This window comes from Spinacia oleracea, chromosome 5 (assembly GCF_020520425.1).
Source record: "Spinacia oleracea cultivar Varoflay chromosome 5, BTI_SOV_V1, whole genome shotgun sequence".
Classification (NCBI taxonomy): domain Eukaryota; kingdom Viridiplantae; phylum Streptophyta; class Magnoliopsida; order Caryophyllales; family Amaranthaceae; genus Spinacia; species Spinacia oleracea.
This window is the reverse complement of record NC_079491.1, coordinates 36834699-36861040: the sequence shown is the minus strand read 5'-3', so window position 1 is coordinate 36861040 and position 26342 is coordinate 36834699. Positions and strand designations below refer to the sequence as shown.

General features: G+C 36.3%; 1 protein-coding gene across 6 annotated transcripts in view; it reads right to left on the bottom strand.

The window, feature by feature from the left end:
• LOC110788568 (protein SHOOT GRAVITROPISM 6) overlaps positions 1-26342 on the bottom strand; it is a 43951-nt gene that overhangs the window by 8769 nt on the left and 8840 nt on the right. For 4 of the 6 annotated variants that reach the window (XR_002533403.2, XR_008920768.1, XM_056828169.1 and 1 more), the window contains exons 6-40: positions 23805-23895; positions 23595-23690; positions 21842-21920; positions 21692-21755; positions 20694-20797; positions 20277-20382; positions 19181-19270; positions 18357-18434; positions 18084-18151; positions 17904-18003; positions 17663-17818; positions 15698-15781; positions 15535-15600; positions 14415-14513; positions 14258-14332; positions 12069-12128; positions 11340-11429; positions 10651-10772; positions 10201-10330; positions 10026-10105; positions 9818-9953; positions 8368-8449; positions 6936-7081; positions 6747-6827; positions 6571-6671; positions 4158-4396; positions 3309-3418; positions 3078-3206; positions 2907-2981; positions 2145-2278; positions 1978-2050; positions 1740-1871; positions 397-578; positions 199-321; positions 35-95 (exon numbers count right to left, since the gene is read on the bottom strand). Coding sequence is in view for 4 of the 6 variants with exons in the window: in XM_056828169.1 (XP_056684147.1) it covers positions 35-95; positions 199-321; positions 397-578; positions 1740-1871; positions 1978-2050; positions 2145-2278; positions 2907-2981; positions 3078-3206; positions 3309-3418; positions 4158-4396; positions 6571-6671; positions 6747-6827; positions 6936-7081; positions 8368-8449; positions 9818-9953; positions 10026-10105; positions 10201-10330; positions 10651-10772; positions 11340-11429; positions 12069-12128; positions 14258-14332; positions 14415-14513; positions 15535-15600; positions 15698-15781; positions 17663-17818; positions 17904-18003; positions 18084-18151; positions 18357-18434; positions 19181-19270; positions 20277-20382; positions 20694-20797; positions 21692-21755; positions 21842-21920; positions 23595-23690; positions 23805-23895 (3642 nt within the window). In the remaining 2 variants the exon portion in view is untranslated. Of the gene's footprint in view, positions 1-34; positions 96-198; positions 322-396; positions 579-1739; positions 1872-1977; positions 2051-2144; positions 2279-2906; positions 2982-3077; positions 3207-3308; positions 3419-4157; positions 4397-6570; positions 6672-6746; positions 6828-6935; positions 7082-8367; positions 8450-9817; positions 9954-10025; positions 10106-10200; positions 10331-10650; positions 10773-11339; positions 11430-12068; positions 12129-14257; positions 14333-14414; positions 14514-15534; positions 15601-15697; positions 15782-17662; positions 17819-17903; positions 18004-18083; positions 18152-18356; positions 18435-19180; positions 19271-20276; positions 20383-20693; positions 20798-21691; positions 21761-21841; positions 21921-23594; positions 23691-23804; positions 23896-26342 lie in introns of those variants that run through there. The other 2 variants (XM_021993193.2, XM_056828170.1) reach the window with 2 other exon arrangements.

Below are 26342 nucleotides of genomic sequence, written 5' to 3'. Positions count from 1 at the left end.
ATAGTTCACCAAGGAGATTTTAACATCCACAAACCTTTCCCATTTCAAGATCTCCCACACATTCACAGAAAGCTTGATATGCAATTAACAGAGCTCTGCAAAATCATAAAGAGGGAACGAAGCTAGATGGTGAAGAGACAGATGCCGCATTCCTACCTTGCCAACACAAGCTTATGAAAATATCATGCAGGAATTTACCGTAGAGGTTCAGGTTGACCCGAACTAGCAAGACCATGACAGCTTCCAAGCTGCAGCGTAAGTGCAGCAAGGACAGAAGCATAACTCTGTTGAACAGCCTTCTTTCCAATTTTTCCACCACCTCTGTATGCACACTCTATTGTTATTATTGTCATTATCATATTTTTATATATCTATTTATGTCAAGTTAGACTATACCTGAAGAAGGCTGTGAGAGCAAATATAGACGCTTGCAATATTTCATTCTCACAGTGATTGCTAACCCCATGACCTGAGCCATCTCCTTTTTCAGGTATAGTTCTATTGATAGGAGTGTGGTTGAGGACTGATATCACATGGTCCAAGAACAAATAGGAGAGCACACTATGCTGAGCAAAAGCCTGCAATCATAAATCAAGAAAAAATTACCAGAAGTTATAAGAGGAGACGGTAATACATATTATCGTGACTTAAAACAAAGAATCGCATGGCAAATGACTCAGCTAAAATTTATATTTGCTTGCCCTTTGAAGAAAGTTAATAACCTTACAGCTTCTAACTCTTCATAATCTGAAAGAGACACCGCCCAAAAGATATCCATTCAGGTGCCTGCTGGCCAAAGCCAGTCTACCCTTCCATATGCTGGCCCTCACCTTCCACCTCACTCTGGACTCTATAGGCAGTCGTAGAAGAAAAAATAGGTATCCCTTAGAAGTAATTTGTGGAATCTTTTCAAAGGTGTTCTTTACAAATTTAGGATTTAGTGGAAATTAAATACGAAGAATAAGAAAATAACCTAGGAATCCGGTCTCCTGGACACTGGAATCTAAAGTAAGGTGAACACTGCCATCTCCCTTTTATCCCACGCGGTACTTCCTTTCCACCGCCTAATCCCTAGCCCTGTTTCCTCCATATCTACAAATCCACACTTTCACAACTTTCATGACCATAGAATTAGCTAACTGACAGTAACCATGCTTATGACCCTTGCCTTACCCACCCTACATTTTCTGTGTTTCTCTTTGTCTCACACAAAAAATTACGGCCATGAATTCCCTCGACACATAGCCAGCATAAACAATAAAGTGGAAGAAATGATGAGTTTCCTCTTCGCAAAGAGAGTTTTGTAACTATAATACAAAAATTCATGAACATTAAAGAAAGTGGGGGGGACACACGTCATTTCCAAAGTAAGAAAATTGTATGTATCATAACTTCTATTGAGATGAAAGTCAGATTGTGTAAAGAGCACAAATGTAGAAATTAGAGTAAATATGTGCAGACATTAGGAGGCATGGTTCATTTCCTCATATTGTTGGCAAAACCATTCAATAACATTCCATAAAGAGTCAGTACCATAAAACGATACAGCCGTTTCCTTTTTCCCTTTCAAGACAAGAAGATTAGGTATTATGTTTATAGTTTGGGGAAAGATATAACAAATTTGATTTAAAATGGAAGGTGATTTACGACCACATCATCAATTCATCACATAATCCATCAGCACATTAAAACCACATCATCAATTCGTCAAGAATACATGAACACATATTAGTACTTACACAAAATGCATCTTGCATTGGCCAGCCACCACGTAGTCTAGATATGTCTTTTGTGACAATATCCCTTCCAGCTGTAGCCAAGACTTCATTAAAAACAACTTTCGAACTTGTATTTTCTGCAAGAGAAGATATCTGTCTACAATCATGGAAAAACATCCTGAAACACCCAATAAATATATTGTATATTTTATATGACTATGTGACTGAGTAAACATTTGTAACGAGCCAAAAAGGATACAGCACCGAGAGTTTCCTGCCTCAAATATTTTTCAGTCACGTGACCTACTGCAGAGAGAAGGGATTGTGTTGTCCTGTAGGAGACATACATTATACAAATAAAAGAACTCATTTTCTCATTCACAGGAAGCAATAAATAGATTTAAAGATTCCAAATGTGGATGAAACCTTGAAACATCAGATTCATTCAGCTCACTATTCCTCTTCATTACAAATTCAATCACAGCCTGGATAGAACCTTCTGCTGATTGCTTGATTTTGTCACATATAGCAGATGTACACCCATGCAATGCAGCAACAAGCTGAGAGTGAAATCATTGATTTCAAATTTAAGAACTTTGAAATAAATTGCAAGTTGCCTTAACGGAATCAACATGCTTCAAGATAAGCCACCCCAACTTGATACAGATATATCCGAGAGATTATCCTACAGTAATTAACAATTCCTCTCTAGACTACTGCCTATCAATCACTCAGAGGCAGTTAACGACTCCACTCATGAGACTCAACAATTAATGGAACCACATGAAAGCATACATGCTAAATCCATGGACAGCCTAGAGTCTAACATTTTGTTCTTTACTAGCTAAAACATATCATCTTCTGTCCCATAAACACAATGAGAAATTCTTTCAAGGAAATTCTGAAGGGAACAGATGAAAGTGTACATGTTTCACCAAAAACGTGAGCTTCCTTGATACTTGTTCATCATTATTTTTCAAAAATAGTCATTTGGTGGTTGGCCACTCGAAGGGTCTCTTTATTATAGATGAACTACGTACAACATATTCCTTTCCCTTTGGTACTATTGTATATCTCTTTGGTCCAATTGGCATGCATTTTTTATCTAGCTTCTTGTTCGAGGAGTTTTCATAGTTAAAAACAAGGGGAGAAAAAACAGATACTGCGATAAATAAGCTAAGAACTTGCCTCTTCCTTTGTCAATAACATGCAGATAGAAGAAACAACCCTACTAAAAACTTCTGAGGAATCAATAGAAGCATCCTGTAGAATGATTTGGAATAATAAATTAAATTTTCAAAGGATCATGATCCATAGAAGTATCAATGTAAGAGTAATAAAAGAGAAGAAATAACTCACACTTTTCAACATAGCTATAACATCCTCCAAGGAAGACAAAGCCCCATAAAACACTTCCATATTTGAGTTTAAATTGGAATCCATTGGCCTTGGAAGTAAAAGGCCTATACTGAAGAAGAGATCAATAATCTGTTCAGGGATGAGAAATTCCGACAATAAAGTTAATATTAGTGTCCCTTCAGAATAAAGATAGATGTGACACAAAAAATGATTCACAGAGATGGTAACAACCTGCGATGATAATTTTCTAACTTCGGCATTAGTATCAGCACAACGTGGAAGATACACAATGACCCTATCTCCAAGACATAAGGCCTCGCGACTAGGAAGTACAAAAGCAGCTGATAATCAAGCCAAGGCATATGCAAAATGGTCAGCGAATACCGAAAAGAAGAATAGTTGGAAATAGTAACCTATCCCTCCAAAAACAGTTTTACATAGAGAAGGAAAAATGTTCATTTTGATCTTTTCATATGTCAAAAAGCTTAAAAACAACGTATGAGATATCCCAGATATTGTACAATTCAACAAATTTCTTGTAAATTATGGGACCTGTCAACCATTTTTCTTAAAAATGCAGTAGCAAGAGGATTTCTTAGCAAATAATTAATTAGCTGCCATAGTCTTATTTCATGTTCTTGTTGGCATCACTTGCCCTATTACCAACTCCGTTAGTTTCTTGGTTAAATCTCTAACTTAATCCCCATACTATACCACTAATTTTTTTTTATAAACAACGTAGTCATAGAGATTAGTAATTCAGCTAATTATATATTAGGGTAGAGATTAGCGATTTAATTAGGAATTTGAACCAAATCCGACTATGAAAAGATGAAAACAGACATGAGGGTGGCTTTGAGTAGACAAATTCAGATTTGAGGGTGGTTATTTACATAATTATAATTTCTTCAACTTGGTGGTTGGCTCTGAGAATAATTCTTCCTTGCAAGGGTAATTATTCGCAAAAAAAAAAATTAAAAAAAATATATATAAGGAAAAATCAATACTTTCTTAAAATTTTGACTTGTTCAAGATTTAATCAGTTGAGAAAATTAGAACATTAAAGGAAATTATGATTACTTGGAAAGTTTGGGAAGTTCCCAAGCGAGTTACGATCAATATGCTTGCTGTGTACACATGTTCCACGACAGCCTAACGGACAAACCCCAGTAGTACACAGCATACGGAACTTAACAAGCATTTCATGTGCAGCTTGACAGCCTCTCTTCCTTTGATGTTCAGCAGCTGAAGAAACATACGGATCAATTTGTCCCAGAATATGCAAAAGCTGCTCTGCCCTACTTCTACCATCTTCCCCACTGATAAAAAGAAAATTGTGGTAGCAAGAGAAATTCACAGTATAATATAAGTCAATACACAAGCATAATAAGAACACTTAGTCCAATTAAAATTTTCAGTAAAATGGACTTATTAAGAGTTCACAATTTAACATATAAAAAAGCCAGAGTGATCAATACATATAAAAGAAACAACTCCATTAACAGGGGGGAACAAACCCATCAGACTATACAAAAATATGATATAAACTTATAAAGACATTTATGTTTTTTCATCACCCATTCCGTATGAAACTTTTGAAATGAAATCAAGCTATATTTCCAGCCTTGGAGTATGGATTATGTTCCCCTTCCAATCTTCACTTATATATAGTTGGGGAAAAAACCCATCAGACTATACAAAAATATGATATAAACTTATAAAGACATTTATGTTTTTGCATAACCCATTCCATATGAAACTTTTGAAATGAAATCAAGCTATATTTCCAGCCTTGGAGTATGGATTATGTTCCCCTTCCAATCTTCACTTATATATAGTTGGGCAGCTTCTTCTCTGCCCCATCCATGACCAACATCTCCAACTCCCTCCACTCCAAAAACAACATGTTTAATTGCTTATAGTGTTTCAGTGCATTAAACCCCAACAAGCTTTTCCAGCCAGTTACAAGTTTGATATTCTTGTCTATTTTTCTATATGGAAACTCCTCACTCTATCCAAGGTAGGTGAATAGAATATATGAAGTATATTTTTTATAACATCTTTTCCTTGTTTCATGTTTCTTCTTTCCCACCACTATAAAGGTTCATTTTTAATAAATCTCATTAGCATGTCTAACCTAGCTACATACAGAAAATAACAACAGAGGGGAAAAAAAATGGAAAAGAGGAAACAAGGTCAAGAGTGCGTCTTTTTTTTACCGGATGAGACCTAAACTTATTTGAACTTATTGGAACTTACAGGACCTTATCGAACCTGATTGTATCTTATTGGCCTTGATAAAACCTGATTACAATTTACAAGAGATTAAACTTACTGAAGCTGATCGAAACTTATTGGACTCAATTGAAAATTATTGACATGATAGGACCTGATTATAACTTATCCGAGGTTATCTGAACTTAGTGGATCTGAACTTATTCTTTAAAGGTGAAGAGAACCCCCCCTAATAGATTACAAATTAATTTTTAATTTCTATTTGACATTTGGGATTGAATTTAAAAGAAACTGACACTATTACTTATAAATTCATATTCTCTTTTGAACAACCCCCTCCTTTTTCTTGGGTTAGAATGACATGTATCCCTTTTTTATTGGTGGACACCAAGTCCACAAAGTTGAAGACTAGCTGACATGATAACTACACAAAAAGGAAGCAGTTTGGTAGGCGATGGCAGAGGGAGATGACGGGTCACAGGAAGGTCAAAGGAGAAACAAAGGGATGTCACCAACAACAGTTGCCACTTGCTGGAGAACCAAAAGAGGAGACACATTCAGCAATGGAGAATAGCGAACCAGGAGATTGAGCACAAAAGACAGAGATATACACCAAACTCTAGCCTGGTTGGCTGCTGAGGCCGGTGGGGTTGAGAAGAGAATGTAAGACAGCAGAGAGATATGTGAGTTAGAGGGTGAGAGCCTGATAAAACAAAAGCAGGCTACCTTGTGGAGTTGTGGGTCTGCTACTTTGCTTCAGAGTGCTTCAGAAAATTTGCCCTATTTTATATTAATAGTTCTGAGCATAAGCTCGTTAATGCCACATGTGCATGTTGTGGCATTAGAAAATATGTTATGTAAAAATTTTTGACAAATCATTTTGCAAGTTCCTTAAGACATTTCAAGCTCCATACGCTTCAGTCTATTATTTTCGATGTCCAGAATGATTCAGGAATTTCGAAAAGCCTTGATTGAAGTAAACACATTTTTTTATATACATGTATAAGAAAATAGATTATATTAACAGTAGGTAAAATAGGAGAACAAACAATGAGGACGAATCACATTATTCACACATGTTATGTTGCTATGACTTATGAGCAATTATGCACTCAAATGTTTCAGCAAAAACTAAGTTTGGTATTAATAAGAGGCTCTTTATTTACTAAATAAAAAAAAAAGCAAGAGCCTCTTTGTTTGTCAAATGAAATATACTTGTAAGTACATAAACAAGAAATCTGATATGAACTAGTCATACCTTGTAAGTAAGATTGCACAAAGAAGAGTGATGAGATTGTCTATGAGGGGATTGACAACCTCTGACGGTTCACTTGGTAAAGCAAAAAATCCCAGGACAGCCTGAAAAAATTTGCAATTTTATTTTATCAGTAGAGCTGGATGGAATTCATTGTCTCAAAATCCTAGAATAAGTACCTTCATAACATGGTTTCTGGTTTCCATGGTTAACTTTGGCTCCACTGAAACCAGCGTAGTGCAAGCACTCAAAGCAAGAGCCTTTATTGAGACAAAAGATATCCACCAGTAAGAGGACTAGAGAAAGCTGGTAATAAGGACTCCAGAAAATCATACAGCAAGTGTAAACTACAAAGTAGATTCCCTGACCTGAGTTCGCAGAGTCTCAACATTGGTGTCAATAAATTCATCTTCATTGTCATGACCCATCAAAGTCAAAATATAGTCAAGCATCTGATCCCTTCTTTTGAGCGGGAACGGTGCACCACTTTCTCCAGCCTGAATGACGGCTTTACCTGTAGAACATACAAAATGAGATCATCCATGAAAACAAATTAAAAATATTGAATTCACAGCACTACAATACCTACAAGCACCATGGTACATACATATTCAGGAGATTTTCCCAACACAGTGTTACCGAGAACAAGGTACAATCTGGTACATGGAACTATTGAACGGCTTGGGGAACGTGATTCACTTGGTAGCTTGTTATGAGGTCCACAGGGGAAGGTTAATTGGTACGCCTTTTGGGTCCATGGTCCCAGTCAATATAAATTTAGTTTGCTCATTTGTTTTTCATTTTGAATAATAGTCTTATAGCTTTTTTGCTTATTTTTACATACTTTTACTGCTGTAAATGAAATTTGTAAGGAACCAATTATGTAACACCTCTATAAACAGCATCCTTTCCAGTAAAGTAAACAGCCTAAGATAAAGGAGGAAAAAACAGCTACAACATAGAAAAAGATGCTATGAAAGGGCTTCTAGATGTCAGACAAGGTGAGACAAAGTATATGAGAAAGGAGACAATGTAGTTTCCTGGAGCACAGATTATAATCAGCTAAATTGTAGAAGAGATGAAGTGGAAAAAGACTTTCATCATGAGTCTTCAAGAAACCAAGTAGATAGGACCAGTGTATAAAAAGGCGCGCCTAGGCTCTGAGGCGCAAGGCGATTGGAGCCAGCGCCTTTTATTGTCTAGGCGAGGCGACTTCAATGAGGCGCACCTAAGGCGCAAAAAGGCGCACCAAGGCGCAAAAAGGCGCACAAAGGCGCACTTTGAGGCGCAAAAGGCGCAAAAAAGGCGCACCTACCAAGAGACATACCATTTTTTCACTTTTTTTTTTCACTTTTTATTAGGGCGCCTCACTTCAATGAGGCGCACCGAGGCGCGCCTAAGGCGCTGGGAACTCCAAATCGCCTTGTTGCGCCTTGAGCCTTTTTATACATTGGATAGGACGAAAAGATAGAACTACTGCACCTGTTTCCTAAATTTTATAATTACCAAGTCGGACACTCTGATCCGCACTCGCATCTGGTACTCCTACTCGTGTCTAAGTAACATAGCTAATAGGAAACAAACTTACATCAAAATGAACAGCATTTAAGGAAACCAATTATAGGTGGTCACTTGAATCCAAAATAGTTCTTAAGGCCTACAGGTAGCAGTAAGAATAATAGGTAAAATCGAGAGTTGTTCCCTACTGATTTTCCAGCTTTAATGTAAACAGGTTACTCAATAATCAAGTATACTAAACACTTTCCTAAATACACAAATAAAATTCTTAGCATCACATACCCAATAAATCAATAGCGGTAATAACAGCCTGCTTTGCAACGGGGTGATATACATGGAGAAGGCGGGACAACATATTTGTTCCCTGAAAGTTGACAACAAAATTACAAATGGGTGACGAAAGAATAAGAGGATTTAAGAGCAAATTAAACAAGCTCTTTTCTTTTATCTTTATGATCAAGTCTATAATCCTTTACCGACTAGGGGGTTCATGTACCGATAGAGCCTATAGAATACCTGCACTGATGTTGACAAACTCGAACATTCATTCATACTTAAGGGAGCTTGTGTTTGATAAGCATGTATAATGAAATACTCCCTCCGTTCAACATTTACCTTCCTACACTCTGTTTAAGTGTGTTGCCCATTGAGTCATTAATGTTCCTAATTTTCCTTTTCCCTTCATGGAAAAGAAATTTTTTTCTTTTAACCTCCCTTATTTTTACGACATAGGTCCACTTATACTACTTCATATTTAATCCCTTATCTTATGACATAGGACCACTTATACTAAGTCGTAGTTAACAGTAATCGTGCCTCTTAAAATCTGTGTTTCTTACCTTAAAAGTGAAAAAAAGGGTGCACTTTCCATTTACTCCCTTCTTTCCTTGTTTTATGTTGCTACATTATATAGGATGATCAATGGAAAACGGAGGGAGTAGCATAGTAAATTGGTATAGCCAACCCACTAGGCCATTATATAACTAACATAATGCATAAATAATGTCATTGAAAATCATTAAAAAAATTGGCATACTTATGACTATTTTGAATATAACTTACGGTTCAAAGCTAAAGGTAATCAAGAAATAAGCTCAAACTTCTAACTTTAGACAACAAAGATATTGTTGTAAATTTTAAGTGTATATCGCAAACTATGTTGGTTTTTTTTGATATTGATTGACGTAAAGGATGTAAGGCCATGAATAAAAAGGAGTCAGATTTGGGGGAATAGTTTAGGCAAAAGTTCTTATCGCCCTTGTTTCTTGCTGGAATGGGAGCATACGACATCATTTGAAAGCTTATACAATGAGGCCCATTCACATTGAATGACGACTTACTTGAAAGGATAAAAAATTATATGGAGAGAAGAACATAAAGGTGTTGGAGCTGTTGGTATTTGAAGTTTTTGCAACAGCCAGGATCTCCTTCCCTTTGTCTGATTGGGTGTGTAGTATGTGATTCAAAAGGTTATGCAATGAGGTTACATACATGCAGAGCAATGAATAAACTCAAGGATAAGAGATTCACAAAAGTCAAAGAAGTTAAAGGTTTCACAAACTGACATTTCAGAGCCTCATTGGGATTGGATCTCTCAGTCTCTCAGTCCTGTGTTAATTGGCTTTCAATGATGGACATTAGGTACGACATAGACAATTTAAATTGCACACAAAAACAGCACTAAAGTTTTAGCTTCGAATAAAATTAGGTAGGTCTAGCCTGTTAAACATACCACAAGAGCATCTATTCGTGCCTCAATAACAGACGACGGAGCATATCTTGCTGCATATCCATACATTAAAGCCAAACCAGCATGTATATCGTCCGAATCTTCAACTCTAGCTCTATCAGTAAACAAAGAAAGAAACCTGGAAACATCAAATATTGTCAGTTAACATAATTTATTAGCAAGATATTAGACAACAAAGCAACAATTAAACCTTTGGAATACACTCTGCCCAACATTGTCAAGAATTTCCTTCAGCTTTTCTAAGACCATATCCAAGTGAGAAGCTGCAACCTGGAGAACATTCTTGGGTAAGAACTATAGAAAGAAACCAAGCTAATTTGGAGGAAAAATAAGCTAACTATTAGTAAGGGAACTTTATGACATACCAATCCCATGCCCTTTGCTAAACCAAGCCTATTAGTAGGAACTGATATGTTAGCTTGTCTATACATCAAGTCAATTTTATCACGAACATAACTTTTGTCATCAACTTTCTGAAGCAGCATACCAAGGCATCTGCAAAAAAAGAGAACATAGATGAAAAGCATTGAAGTTTATACTATTGTTTCGTTGTTTGGAAGTTTTGCTAAGGCTCTATGAATATTTAAGTCATGAAAATGAAAAGTGTAACCACCCCAAAAAAAAAACAGAGGGGTGCTTTTTTCCAATAAAAATTACAAAAATAAGTAAAGCTGAAGTCTGAGATAACAGAAAGATATCCATATGAATAGTCTCTAAAAAATCAACTATCATAAATGGCATGTTAATAACATAATAACATCCATTAACTTTAGCAGATAGAGATGAGTTCAACTTAGCAATTAAGCATATTTTACCTATGAAGAAGTGCAGAATGCTCATCCTCAGATGTATACAGCTCATATTGTTCGGCGAAAACATCTCCGAGAACAATTATCCAATCAGCATCCTGACCCACATCCAGAGATTCTGCAAGAAACTACCACGTAAAAGGAGAAGGAAATGTCAATGCGCAGATACCACAAAAAGTATATGTTGTTTTGTGGATTGATGCACAGTTGAACTACGAGGAACAGGGAACATGGTAATAATTAGTTTTGAAGAGTCTAAAAAGACAAATTAGAATCAAATGTAACCCCGCAAAAGCCAAGCAAGTTAACCAGACAAGAAGTCCCCTCTATGATCTCAAGAGGAAACATTTCTGCAATGCTCCAAGAGAGCCAAAATGCACAAGCAAAATGTTGGTTCAAGATCAAACAAAATAATTATCAAAGGTGACATCATCATGATCCAGCAAGAACTAGTTCAAGAAACAAACAAAATTATTATCAGAGGTGACATCGTAGTGATCCACTCATGCTAACAGCTTTTGAAAGCAAGAACGGGATATTAGTTGGGTACATAAACACAGCTCAGTTATAGAAAAAGTATGTCATGCTTCCATGAGTAACCAATTGTTGGTTGACCAACATCAATGTTTTTTCCCAATCATGTAAATCCAGTGACAATAACAATCACATATATGAGGCTGTTAAAGTTCACTCACATTAACGATCATGTCATCCCAGGTTTCCTGGCATGAATAATCCTGCTTCAAGTCTTCTGTATCACTGACATACGCCTTCATTTTTGGAATCTACAGCTTACAAAAAAAACAAACAAAATCACATATATTGAGCTATGTTGCTCCGAAATTACAGATATTTTAATTTCTAGTGTTTTAGTTCCCTCTGGATTTGTCAAAATTTTCCAGAAATTTAACATGATAACATTGTACGATATAAAAGTGGAGGAATTTTGAGATTCAGTTTCGAAAAGAAGATTAAAGGTTAGCAAAATTGGATGAATAGCGGGAAAATTGTTGTGGTGAAACAGGGGATTATGTTGTGGTTCAAACCTTCAAGCTGGTGTTGATTGAAATTCTGGGAGTTCTCTTTCTACCTGTATTTTCTGGGTAATTTGCAACTTTGGGGTTGGCTTGGGTAAACTGGAGGTTAGTATTGTGACACGGGAAGTCCAAATGACTTGGTCGGGAGGAAGATGGAGAAGAAAGCAAAAAGAAAGAATACAAAAATCTTGCGTAATTTTGACCGAACATCTCTTGATCTAAGGATCACTTCTCACTTTTAAGGAGTGCACATATGAGCTGAACCTAAGTGTATATATGTATTGAGTATATAGACTATAGGGTAGAGAGAACAAGAAAATATAAAGGGGCAGATGGGACCAATGGACAGCATCCTACAACCACTTCCTCTTTATCAATGAAACATACCTCATCCTGCCAAAACAAACTGATGTTTTTCGGAAAGAGAGGACCCAAGAAATTAAGCACCTGAAAATAGAATATAAGAAAAGGAAAATTTTAGTTTCATATGTAGTATTTTGTACTCCCTCCGTCCCAGATTAGTTGTTACACTTTCCTTTTTTGTCCGTCCCAGATTAGTTGTTACACTTCTAAAATAGGAATGACCCCACAATTATTATATTGTCTCTCTCTTCCCCACACCCTCTCTCATTCAATTAAAAAAATACCCACTAACTCCTATCACATCTACTTTTTTAATAAAATAGCAATTGATAACCAAACAACCACTTATCACCAAAAACTTTGTGCAAAGGTAAGTGTAACAACTAATTTGGGACGGAGGGAGTATCTTCTTCTGAAAGGTGATTCACACAAGATGATAATGTAAACTGAACCCACAAAAGAAAAGTGACAACGCTCTGCCTCCTACAGATCTTATATAACTAGATCCCAACCGGAAGCTGACACTACAACCATATGCATATACCTACGTTTATTCATAGACCACAAGCAAATACGGTGTATGTGTGCGTATTGGACCTTCTGTGTAATACATTTATCCATAATTCCATATATAACTGTATACATGTGCATGCCTGCACATTACATATATACATGCATACATGAATGCATAATTACATACATGCATAAATAGTTAAATACGCACACACGCTCACATGCAAACACATGAACAAGCGTACACATTTATAGCTTCCCTTTGGTTTCAAGATCATGAGGCAGTCCCTCCCTCCTAATGAATGTAATGCGTAATAAAGGAGATACAAAAGAGGAATTCAGTTTTCCTGTTTCCATAATTTTGATTGAAGTCTGGTCCTTTCTCAGTAACATCCCCCATTGAAAAAAAAATATGATTTGAAAAACGCAAATTTTAGACAGAACAAAAGATCGATGGCGTTATTCGATTCTTTCCCAGTTTCTCCTTCCTAACCTTTGTAAATTACATCGTAATTCAGTTTTACTGCATCCATAATTTTGTTTGCTAATTGTGTTCTGTCCTAGGTAAGTAAGTCCTGTTAAAGAGTGTCTACCCAGATGTTTCCATGGTATTTTTCCAGTGCAGTGAGACAAGTGTACATTGTTTCTTCATTTCAAAGCAACTCAATAATAAGTTTATCTAGATAAATGGTGAGTTTAGGATGTGCCTGGGTAAGAAATTTTTAATTAAAACTTTGGGATTGGGTGATATGAGGTACAAAACACACAGCAGCAACTTTTTAAGGGAGTTCTTATTGGCATATGAGGTACTTCATAAGGGACTGGCATGTCTTTTTATGTGAGCTCTAGTCTCTAGATAGGCAAAGAGCATAAATTTTGCGCGGTCAATACTTTTCCCTATAAAGTGGCAGAAACTATGCAATTGAGTATTGAAGAAAAGGCAATAGATGATATGAGATTCAAACACGGCCTTGGGCACCACCTCTAATGAAACCTTCCACCTAAGGTAACCAAAATCGATTTGATCCCCTTGCACCGTCATCAGGTTGAATATGGCAGAGTCTAGTGTCAATTAAATATTTGGTTATGCCCATACAGTATTCATCTAACTATGCGTACAAAACAAAAAGCCTTAATAATTCTAGAATTCAATCAAATAGAACCGTCACATATGACTTCTTCTCTCTTTCGTATGCCATGGTTTTCCTTTGAAATAATATACATCCTTTTTCTCTACTTTGGTTAAACATCATTAATTCATTATCATTCATTATCATTACCCCATTGCCTCAAAGAGGCTCCCGCAAGAAGCGGGGTAAGGGGGGGTCGGGTGTACGCAACCTTACCCCTGCAATTGCAGAGAGACTGTTTCCAATTGACCCAAAAGCGATAACGGGACGACAACGGGAAGACCATCTTCTACTTCATGGAAAGGAAGCGAAGAGGTTTTAAGAGCCATTTTGATTTAGTCCATTACATCCCACAGCCAAAAGAATAAATGAATCTTTGGTTAAACATCCGAAAATAAATAGCAGGAGTCCAAACAACCCTTGTCAATGACATCCAAAAAAATGTAAGACTGTTCTGTGATATAGAAAAGAAGGTACCGTCAACTTAAATGGAATTTGGAACCTGAATGGTTACAATTTTTCAAATCACACCCTATTGAATGATCAAGCCCAGAAAATAAGAAGCCTTACAGAGAGAATATGAGTTGCTCGGTGCTCCCTTGCCAGGGGATCATGCAAAAGTACAATCAAGCGAGCAAGGAGTTCCTGATATATCAAAATCCAGAAGGACCATAGATAAGTACGGGCATATAACTTAGAAAAAGCCATAAATAAATACAAAAGTTACCTCAGAACTTGGAATGTCAGTGCGAGTTTTACACTCACTCAGCATCATGCTGCTACTACCAGATCTTTGCCTGCACAATTCTGAAATGCATCTGCATACCTGACAAGCAATAAAACGTTATTATCGTAAAAATTCTGTAAAAGCAATATGAAAACACGGACAAGCTGGGGGGGAAAAAAGCATATCGGATTATATGAATAAAATAATCGAGAGATAGTCCCTGTTTATGACTTTGACTTTTCTAGTAGGTTTTTGAAGTCAACTTTGACCATTTAATTAAACATTAACTTTCTTTGTCAAAAATCAATTGTGTCCATCCCTGCAAAGTGAAAGATGTTCTAACAACTTGGAAAGAAAGTTAAAGGGCGAGAATATTGCTGAATTGGGAAAGAGAATTGGTACACTAGCTGCCTTGATGATAGCATTCATAATTATATATTTTGACGACCTTGTATAGTTGAGGTCAGGCGATTAGCATGAACATTACTTGTCCTTTATTTTGTAGATAAGACCCTAAGCACAATCCTATAAACTGAGCCATTGAGGAATTGTGACTTGCGTATTTTCAGATTCTTTTGGTATGGGAGAGACTTATAAGTTTCCTGAGGGAACGATGATTCTTGTTTCAAACCCTTTATTTTGCATAGAATTGATATCTCCTTCGTGTCCTCTCTAGTATAGTTTTTCATAAATCATAACCTACCAAAACAAATATGTATAAGATATTTATAATAACTATACTAGACTAGAAGAAGATAACTCTGAGTCAGGATTTAATAAATTTTGAATCTATCATTCATGAAATAATATATGGTGGAAGATTGCCATCTTTGACCCCAGAAAACTTTACTACGCCAAATATAAAATGATTAAAAGGAAACATCGATTGTTAATTATATGAGACTCAAATCATAGACGACCGAAACCCATCATTTCAAGGTTTTGGATAAATCTGGTAATGTTTAACCTCCCACAATATAATTGTGGAGGATTGTGGATCAGCTTACAACACCTAGTAGCTAGTAAACAAGAAAATGGGAAAATGGGAAAATATAAAAGGGCAGGAAGCAAACATTACAGATGGGAAAAGGTTTGGAAGCAGTTGTAAAGTAAAACATACAGTGGAAACTGCACCAGTATATGCCCGAGGAACAATCATCTTTAACAAAAAAGGCCACAGTATGTGCTGCAAAGGCAATTCAAAGTAAGTAATTGATGGAATAAAACAATTTCCAAAAAAGTAAGCACAAAAACTTAAAATGAAAAAACAGAATTTGATATACCTCCATCTCAGGGATTGTAATTGTTAGCAGAAGCAAGCCTTGTTCACAGACTGATCTCAATTCTGTCATACTGACCATTCCGACCTGACAAACACCCAGATATTATTGTCAGAACAAAAGATATAAAAAGCAGAATAGTAAAAGAAGAACTTTTAGTTCAGCAAGTGTGAAACAGAAAAAGAAGTTGCTTATCACAGTCACCTACTAGCTACTATGCCATTGGGTTCACTTCTCTCTCCTTGGCACTTGAGCTAATGCATGCTTGGGATGAACTGGGTTTGACCTCATACGAAAAAGATGTGCATGACTGCATGCACCTTGGAATGAAGGATAAAGAAAGTTTGGATTACTGAATTACTGAAGCTAGTTCCTATGGTGATATACAAGGGAAACGGGACAGCATATTTATGAAGGCTTTTTCACTTAAAGTTTATACTCCCTCCGTATTTATTTAAGGGATACACTTGCCTTTTCCGGCCGTATTTATTTAAGAGATACACTTGCCACTTTTAGTAACTTATCAACCTCACCATCTAATTAAATAATACATCTAATGTACCCTATGATCCACCCAATGTTACATGGAACGCGGGACGTTTCGGAACGTGGTACGGGAACAGGAACGCGGAACTCTCCATTCAAAGTTCCCGGAACTTTGTGTTAAACTTTATTTTTTTTTTGAATTTAAATTTTATAATACAAAATTACAAAAATTAAGCAATTGTACGCAAATCACGTGCCCGTTTTAACATCTAGTTGTACGCAACTATAATAATAAATAAAAGAAGAATAAAAATTCTAAAAAACTGATAAAAGGGGAAGGGTCCACTAGAGACTAGACTGTAATCATTATAAAGATGAAGCCTCTTCTAAAGTCTAAACACTCTAATATATAAAGAAAAAATAAAGAAATAAAGATGAAGGGGCCACAATTATGAGTATCTGTGTAATCTAACAGCTGTAACTCATTATAATATATAAAGAATCTTTTGCCAAAAAAGATAAAATAAAAGTAATATATAAAGAAAAAAACATCTGCATCGTCTTCTTCAATGCGCCTCGTCTTCTTCAACGCCACCACCATTAACAAAGATGAAGCTTCAAATTTCAACCTATAGGGAACACCAAAAACTAAATCAAGCCTACCCATATAACGGGTACGCCGCCTTCAACGAACCGGTACGAGATCCGCAGCGAACCCGGGGCGCGGAACAAGGCAACGTTCCGGGTTCCGGGTATCATTGGATCCACCATCCTATTAAACAAATAATTTCAGAAACCTACCCCACCTCCCACCCCCCAAAATGGCATGGTCCTCACTTGTTTACTTATTAAAATAACTACCCAACCCCATTTGCTTTATTATTTTATTTCATTCAATTATTCTTCTTAATACCCGTGCCCGGCCAAGTGTATCTCTTAAATAAATACGGAGGGAGTAATTTAAAATTGTGTTTGGTAGTAGAGCCAAGTGTTGCATTAAGGGAAGAAATTGCCTACCCTTGACTCTGGATATAAATGGGAAAAAATAAGTTAGAGCCTAACTAATTTAGTTTTTTTCTATCACCACAATGTTGGGAAAGATTTAGACACTCAAAGGAATAAAAGACAACATAAGCATCTTCTATTATATGCCTAGCCAGATAAAAACACATCAATACCATTGAGGATAATCATATTGGACTTCATGCGATGACTTATCTCCAAGAAAAATTGATTACAGAGCATCAAACTTATCCGCAATCAAGAAGCCTAATTAATTCAGAATAAGGGGAACAGAAAACACACTCAAAGAACAAAAGCCTACATATATGTCTTCCACTATACGCCTAGCCAAATAACATGATTTCGTAGATATATAGACTGCTGGATAAAACCCTGTGGGAGTTAATGAACACGACTTGTCTCCAAGAATATGGATACAGAGCGTCAAAATTATTCGCGTTTAAAAATTTAGAATCAAACCTCATATCTTCTATAAGTTAAAATATGGTAAGAGTTGTTGAACTGTATCTGATGTTTTTCCTGGTCTGGAAGAGCACAATTGTTTACCAGGTATTCCACAAAGGACTCCCCCGCAGGTCCAATCAAATAACAATGTGAAGCCATTACCATAATTAGCTGCCATGAAAGACCACAGATAGTAAACAGAAATTTACTTTTGTTTTGGCGAGAGAATGCAGATAATAAGAGCATGTGAACAAACCTCTGAAAGTGCCTTCCTAACTCCTAAATTTTGTTCATCAAGCAGCAATTTTACAACATCAACAAGCATAGACCTGTTATTATGCCAAGCCTCAGACAACCTGTATAGCAAAAATGAAGGGAAGTCATTTGGAGACCAGATGTTTTTACAATTGATGTAGATCATAACCAGAAAAGTCACCTGGGCAATAGGTGTTTCAAGACACAGAGTGCACCAAAAGTCAAAGCTTCTTCTTTTAATCTGCATTTCTGGTAAAAAAAAAATATCGCATTAGCAGAAGCTACTGAAAATAATGAAATTCAAGGTAACTGCATTCATAAGTCAAACGACCACAATGATAGCCAAATAGTATCAACAAAAGCTACCAGAATCAATGAACTTCGTTGGTCGTCTTCTCTTTTATAATCTTATAATAAATTGGTTTTACAAAATAGAGAGGAAGTCACTACTCACATTTAAAAGAAATACAAAAAGATCCCCAGGGTACACCATGCCAACTGTGAGAAAGCAACGTTGAACTTCATTGTATGTCTGCCACATTAAAAACCCTTTAATCATTAAATAATGACCTGATCAAGATGATACAAAAACAGAAAAAGGGAGAGCTACAAAGTTAAATAATTGATTCTAGCATAGATTCTAAAATCAGCCAGACTTTTGTCACCTAATAGCGGCAAAATTAATATTTCCAATTGACAGACACAGCGCAAACCTGAAAACTAACAGCCAAAGGCAACAAAGAACCTCCGTTCATCTGAATTCTGCTCAGTTATTGTAGAAACAAAAATCAAGGAGAACTCAAAGGGGGGGGGGGGGGTACCCAGTTCCATTTGCTTGCAGAAATTGGCTTTTGCATAAGAAAGACCTTAAGCAACACCATTAACTATATCCTTAAGACTTGTTAAGTACAATAATAACACTTTCTTTGTACCTGTGTTGACATTTGAAGAAGAGATTTTCAAGACTTTACTTTTTGAAGATAAGATGTCCTCAAAGGAGAGAACGGACAACACTAGAAAAACAAGTACTGTTGAGGAAGCACTTTTTGGGATAATGAACATAAAAGTTAGTCTCGGAATTGGCAAATACAACTCCCCTACTCCAGTGTTCCAAATAAGACATTCATTGTTAGATTATATACATAAGTACACAAATGTATCCTAGCAGAGTACACAAACCTATACATGTAGGGATTCCGAACAATATCATAGACTATATTAACCCAATAGAGGGACCTTAACCCTATAGAAAATTTTGGAGAGTAAGAGAAGAAGGACCTTTAATCCAATAGAAAATTTTGGCTGATCCTTTATGTCGGTGTTCATGAGCACTACTGGAAGCAGTGTGGACAGGACAACAATAAGTTCCTGCAGACAGCAAATGAAATCTCAGATAGAATTGGTTAGGTAATATGAACTACCCAGCTGTTTGTAGGTGCATCACAAAATCAACAATCACAATAAAATGAACTTCATCACGAAAAGTTCTTCATTTACATGCATAACTGGATTGCAACCAGTTTATGAAATGTTGCCAAAGAATTCAATGAAAGTTCTACTCCGTGAAAAAAGAAGGTTCCCTAGTAACAACATATTGAAGGAATAGGAGTAACATTTTCAAGAGAAGTTTAAAAATACACCATGAGCTATCATATGCGGAGTAGTTTAATTGTACTAGGTAAAGATGGCACCATCACAGCCTTAGCACTGATCCACCTAGAATTTTATCCAAAAATTGTATAAAGCACATGGATCCATATGATACCTATTTTCACTTAGGTTACCAAAACTAAGTTCCGGTTTTGGTTAGGTTGCTTTGGGTCAATTTTTCTCTTAATTGGTTGTTACAAAATTGGGGTTGAAAATTTGTGCTCAAGACCCTAATATTCAGGTAGGCTGGTCGGTTTTTGGGTCTATGAATACCTGCCAAGCCTAAACAGGTGCATCGAGTCCACGGATACTATGAAAGTGTGGAAACTAACACATGGCAACATAGTATTTCGGCAGTGTTACAGTGTTAGCAGCCGATAGAACAGTCAACTACTATAACCCTTCATACACTTGTTTCAGCCCAGGAAACACCCAGATGAAACGTAGAAAAAAATATATAAAAACTCATCTATTATTGCGTCCCCATGTTGTCTTTATCCACTAATGATGTTATTGCAGTTTAACAATGTGCTATATCGCCTATATGACGAATGATATTTTCAGACGTATTTCTTTCGCAAGACCTTTTTTCCGGCGTTTTTTAGTTTCCCCTTTACCTGTTTTTGGAGATTTTCCAATTCTGATTCTGCGGTATGCACTATACAGTTTTTTATTTACAGATTAAATAAAATAGTTGACAGACAAGAGGATGTACAGGTCTCACCTCAAATTCAAATAACGGAGGGCCAGTCTCCGTTAATAAAGAGGCATAAAGGAGATGATGGAGACTACACGTAGCAACAAAAGCAATATCCTGATCTTTCTTGTACCTGATAAACAAATAAACCGCAAGAACAGAGTCATATCCACAATCAATCAAGTGCATGAGTTAGGCTGAGCCCATTAAGAAAGAGCATTAGCTTCCAAACAATCCATTTCCTCACATATATAGAAGACATTACATGTTTGCAATCAAATTGCAAATTGTAGTGACATTAACCAATTCAAAATTGTAAAGATTTCTACAAATTTCCCTGAAAGCACTATATGAAGCAGGCAAATATTAAGGTCAGTTTTCATGACCAACAAAATCACTTGCATCAGTTAGTTTAAACAGAACTGCAGGAAACAGAGCACTTACAGCTCCAACATAGTTGGGATAAGTCGAGGTAAGGCTGCTTTAAGTTGTGCCCTAGTAATTAGACCAACCATCTGACCTAGAGCTTCCACAGTTGACAGTCGTACCTAAAGAAAGAGCCATAATTATTAAAAAAAAAAAAAGAATTTTGATGTTTTATTCATTCCGCTCCAGAGAAATCATTCAAATGTTGGCGTAAAAACATGGTTTTTTTTTAAAGAAAAATAGAAATATTTCTTGCGTTTTCCAATATGACATCAAGAAGTTGAAAATATATGTGTACTAGAAGAAAATGGACAATTTAACCCCTTAGTTGAAAGCAATCCCCTTATCTCCCCCCCCCCCCCCCCCGCTTGCACGCATTAAAAAACTTAAAACAGTAATGTCAAATTGTTAATCCCTAAAGGATGGAGTAGGCTGCTTAAAATAGAATAGAATGACAATGAAAGGGACACGATGTCCTCCCAAGACAAAAAACAAGCCAAGACAGTTCCATGGCAGTCACTAATCCCAACAGCAAGGCAGATGAGCTGGACCTGTATAATTTTGCATCAAGATTATAATTGGTACCATATAATTTTGGATGAAGGAAGTATTTGTAACCATAACAAACAAAAATTCCTAACTCCGGATAAAAAGAGTCTTACTTTGATTTTAAACATCCAAAACCAATAGTCCAAAAGGGGTGAGATATGTTTTATACTTTAACGAAATTAAAAGTGATCCATCTTCAGATAGTTTATGCAAGGGCTATCATTTCTATCTAACCTCATTCATAAGAGAAGGAATCCTGAAGCTTAGGTTAATTAACTTAACAACTAAAGTTATCGTCCAATCAAAGAAACCAAATTAATTACTCCCCCATCCCACTGAAAATGTCCACATTAAATTTCAAAACTTACAGTATTGTGATTCACAAATGCAAAGATGGACAACTTAAGTGGGATGAAGGGTGTATTAGTAAGAAGAATGAAAAAGAGTAAAAGACTTAGCCCGAGAACCTTCAAGTCCCTCGAAGACGCCCAAACTCTTAAGAAAAGTTCAAAGGCAGAGTTCAAAAATGACCTGCACTACACAAGAATAACTTATCAATCAGATGATCACCAAAAGTATACATAGAATACACTGGTGAACAAACAATCTGGTCTTACATGACATCAGCATCAAGCACTTCAAGAGAGGGAAACTCAGTGATGTATTGTGACGTAGCCTGACACCAACACTTGAAGGCTGGTAAAACCACATAAAATTGAATGAGAGGCTCAGAGACACTAGTTTTAGTATATTAATGCAGCAAATATATATACAGGAAACAGAACTTAGAGGAAATAACGACAATATCCCTTGCTTTTACAACTTGTATGTTAGGCTATGTTTTCAGGCAAAGAGGAAAATCATTGATGACCAAAACAAAAGTAGAAAGACCAGGGGTCTAATAAAGTAGCTGATCCCTTGACCAAAGCCATATCAGGTTCCATGTAAAAATGATAGAGGGAGAAAGATCAAATCACCGTTTCTGTCCCACCCAAGAACGAGAGAATTGATATTTGTTTTTATTATAGAACACGATTCTATTTCAATTATCTGATACATTTTTTGTTCACACCAATGATCTGATACTTGAAACCCCGATGATTTTATGAAAAAAGGAGCAAAGTTAAATTCTCATTCAGAAGTTTACAAAAAAAAATCTTGATTCTACATGTTTTCTTTTTCCAAATTTTTTTTTTTTTTTGTAGAGAGAGCCACAAAGGGCAAGGCAACAAATGATGTAGACGGGATTTGAACCCAGGTCTTGGGTACCACTCCCTCAAGACTTTACCAACTAAGCTAGTTGGCATCCACTTTTTCCAAAAAGAAATAGTTGGTTGCTAATCTTGCTATAAATTTAATAAACGCATCCCTTAGGATTACGTATAAGCATTTTACCTCAAAATAAATAAATTGTATAAGCATTTAACATATCTCCTTAAATGGAGTTAAGTGGGAAACTTATGACAAAACAATCCATCGTTCGGCCAACTAAGTGTTCACTAGTTTTCTATGGAAAAATATTTAATGCTTAAACATAGCTCTAAGGGTTACGTTTAACATTTTCCTTAAGATAAACTTAACGTAAAATATAAGAAAAGAACAGAAAGGGGGGGGGGGGGGGAGAAGAATGTATCCTTTGACCATTTGATCCCAATCCCAGTTCCTAATAAACCTCCCTTCAACCAGATGTGAAATGGTGAGCATTTTGGTCAGTATTTTCCATCACTAGTTGAGATAAGTGTGAAGTGATCTGACTTCCAGCAAGGAGCATGCCAACTGCTAGAAAATTTTATTTAAACCACACATGCCTGCAATTGAAGGTTCCAATTGAAGGATCACACCTGACAACTGACAAGTGCTCCAATCAGTCACTGTCAGCGTTCCTGCGATAAAGCTCCGACTGCAAACCGCTTAGCGTCGAAAAAGAGTCATTGGATTACCACTAGAGCTTATTCGTTAAAAAGGGCCCATACCTAAGTTTGGCCAAGTGTACTTTACAGCCACCCTACCTTATTTTCACAATCCCCGACCCTGGAAACCCAAATATTTCAATGAAAAGTTGAAAACTAATAGCCTGAGTCTACCTATCAAACAACTTTCTGACTAAGAAAATCAATCCTTGCCCTTATTGGACATTGTAACCTTTCTGGCTCATATCATGCGTCCATAGAGAGTATCTTGACGCATATATATAAGGTGAAACTGCCAACTACCAAGCCCCAGTATCACAGATCTAATACAAATTTTAATCAGGGTTCCCCATGTTCACCTGCCTTCATTAAAAAAGAAGAACCGTGAACAGGACCAAGACCTGTTTATCAAACTAAAAATAAGATGCACAGCATTATTAAAGTAGAGTTTGCACAATACCATTGGCAAATGTTGGCCGATGAACGTCTCTTACACTGCCAAGAATGGGAAGCACTCGTGAAAGTATGGCTTTCAAGCGTGGTGTTAACTGCAAAGCTTAAATTTCATTGAAAATGAAACGCATCAGCTTCAAAATGGCTTTACATAACAAAAAATTTGAATATAATTTGCTTATCCCATATATCTAAAAGTAAAATAAGAATAACCAACCATCAGCGGAGGCAAAATCAGCAAGTGTCTGAACCATAGCTGGTAAAGCTGAGCTAGCTCCGGATAAATGAAAAAATATCTCCTCCATCATCTGCCGATCAAATTTTATTTTTTTTTAAAAAAAAGGAAGATACGTCAAACAAAGTTAAGGTCTATTTCCTTACGACATAGAAGCAACACTTGCTCACATCACCTATAGGTTGTAACTCTCAAACATCCTCGGCTCCCTTTGAAAATTAGCCATGTAAATAAAATGAAAAAATATAGATCTACACGAATTATTTAGTAAGAAAACAGCTTATATACCACACAACAAAGAAAGGACACAAAAGAGGGGGATTATGAAGAAATTTAACAAATCAGTTGGTTAAGTTAAGTACAGAGTTGATTTCTAATAATGTAAAAAAAAAAAAGTTTTGGCAATACAGAAAAAGGCACTAAGGCTTACGTCACCAACCTTATATCTTATGCACGGAAAAAATAACACCTTTGAAGGCAGCTCACAAAGAAATAAAAGGGGGGGGGGTCCTTAATGTTTTTTCCACTTTCATCCTCCCTCCAATTGCAAACGGATGTCTTCGATTCTTTTTTTCCAAGTGCACCGTCAAATTAAAAACGAGACCATCTTCCACACTTCTTCATAAAGTCAACCTTTTCCATCCTTCTTCCCAAGCTACAAGGATATATTTGTAAGCCTTCACTTTCAAACCTTGGCTTTTTCACAGTAAGGGTCAATCTCTTATGAGTGATGTGCTAGTGATTGAGCGAGGAAATAATTTTATCCCTGTATGCCTACAGACTTACCTATCAGCAGTGTCCATCTGCCTATATCTCCATCTAGGAGTTGAAACAGTCGATTACATCTTTGTAGTCCGAGTCATATCGTATCAGCCATGGCACGTGCTACCATATAATTAACAAGGGGGCAGCATTTAGAAGTGTAATATAGCTTTAATTGTTGTTATCATAAGAGAAGAAAGAAGACTACCTTCTACCAAGACTCCTAAGTAAGCTTCTGGGAAGGCTTCTGAGCCCAAGGAGCTGATACTTGGCCAAACGGGTGTATAAAAAAAGTAACTTCTACTTTTGGAGAAGCCCACTACACTAGAAATTACTCTTGAGAAGCAGAAGCTACAAAATCAAGCTTCTCAGTCTAGCTTCTCGGGGAGCTGTTCCAACCTTTAATGAACTTTTCACGGAGACCAATATACCCCAAACAAAAGCCATAAAGACTAGATACCCTCAAATAAAAGAAATCACAGACCCTCCTTTTCTTCCATACCAGCACATTTGCTGGATACAGAACCTGTAGGCATTGTCCATTTGTCCTCCCTCATTTTGCTTTCAGGTTTTCTTTAAAACTAATCAAGAATAGACGATGGAGGAATTTTGCGCGGTTGATGCTACTAGCGTCGACGCGTTGGTGGAGAGAGAAAATGACAGTTAGGGTAATTTTGGGCTGTTAATTGGCAGCCCATCGAAGTCGAATGTAGTTTCCGGCGACAGTGAGCTTGATTATGAGATATGATATGAGGGTGACAGCAATTGGGGAGAACTGAATCAAAGAGAAATCTAACCCTTTGAATCTAGTGGTCCTCTCTCCGTGTTGGATGTTCTCTTGCATACCATTAAAATGACTGTATTAATAGTAAATCAGACCCTTTGTTTAATCAAACGACTTTGCTCTAGTGGTTTCAAAAGTAAAGATCCATTGTTCCACTAATTGGGGCTTTGGGGGTTGTTTGGAATTGAAATAACTTACTAAGAGTGAGAGTATATAATCAAACACATTACTTTGCATATACTTCGTAGATTTTTTGATGCAAAAACACAAGAAAACTTAATCGAAATTCGGAAGCATTAAAAGAAAACCAAATATAAAGAAATATATATTTTTCATTTTAAAAGTTCATAATCTTCATACGATGTATATATTTTATTTTTGGAAAGAAAATAAAGTTCATATTTTAATTGAAGTTTCTATAAACTTTGAAAGAAAAAAAACAAAATATGGGCCAAACAACATAAAATTGTTCTGTTTCTAAAAAGTGCTTCTATATAGATTAGGCCAAACATCTCAAAATTTCTCTAGACATAGTTTCTAGAAAACTACTTCTAAGAAACAGAAACAATTTCCTAAAAGCTTGGCCAAACAGGGCCTAAATCATTCTTGGTCAGAAAAAAAAAAAAAAAAAAAACACAGTTCAGGGGCCCGTCAGTATCGTTTTTTGTTTCCAGTTTTCTGCTTTTTTATAAAACTAAAAACCAAAATATGAGAACTAGAAAAAACTAGTTTCCAGTTTTTTGTTGCCAGTTTTCAAATCAAAATGATTACCATAGATATGACATTTTTTAGTTCATGATTCAATATAAATCATGACTTTCAAAACCAAAAAGCCAAAAACTAGAAACTGACAGTGATACCGAATGAGCCCTAATAAGTGTTGTTTGGCACTGATTTTTTCCCCCCTTTTTTCCCCAAACGCGTTTAGGATGCTCGTTTTTAGAAAGCAACTTTCCTCCTAATTTACCGAAACA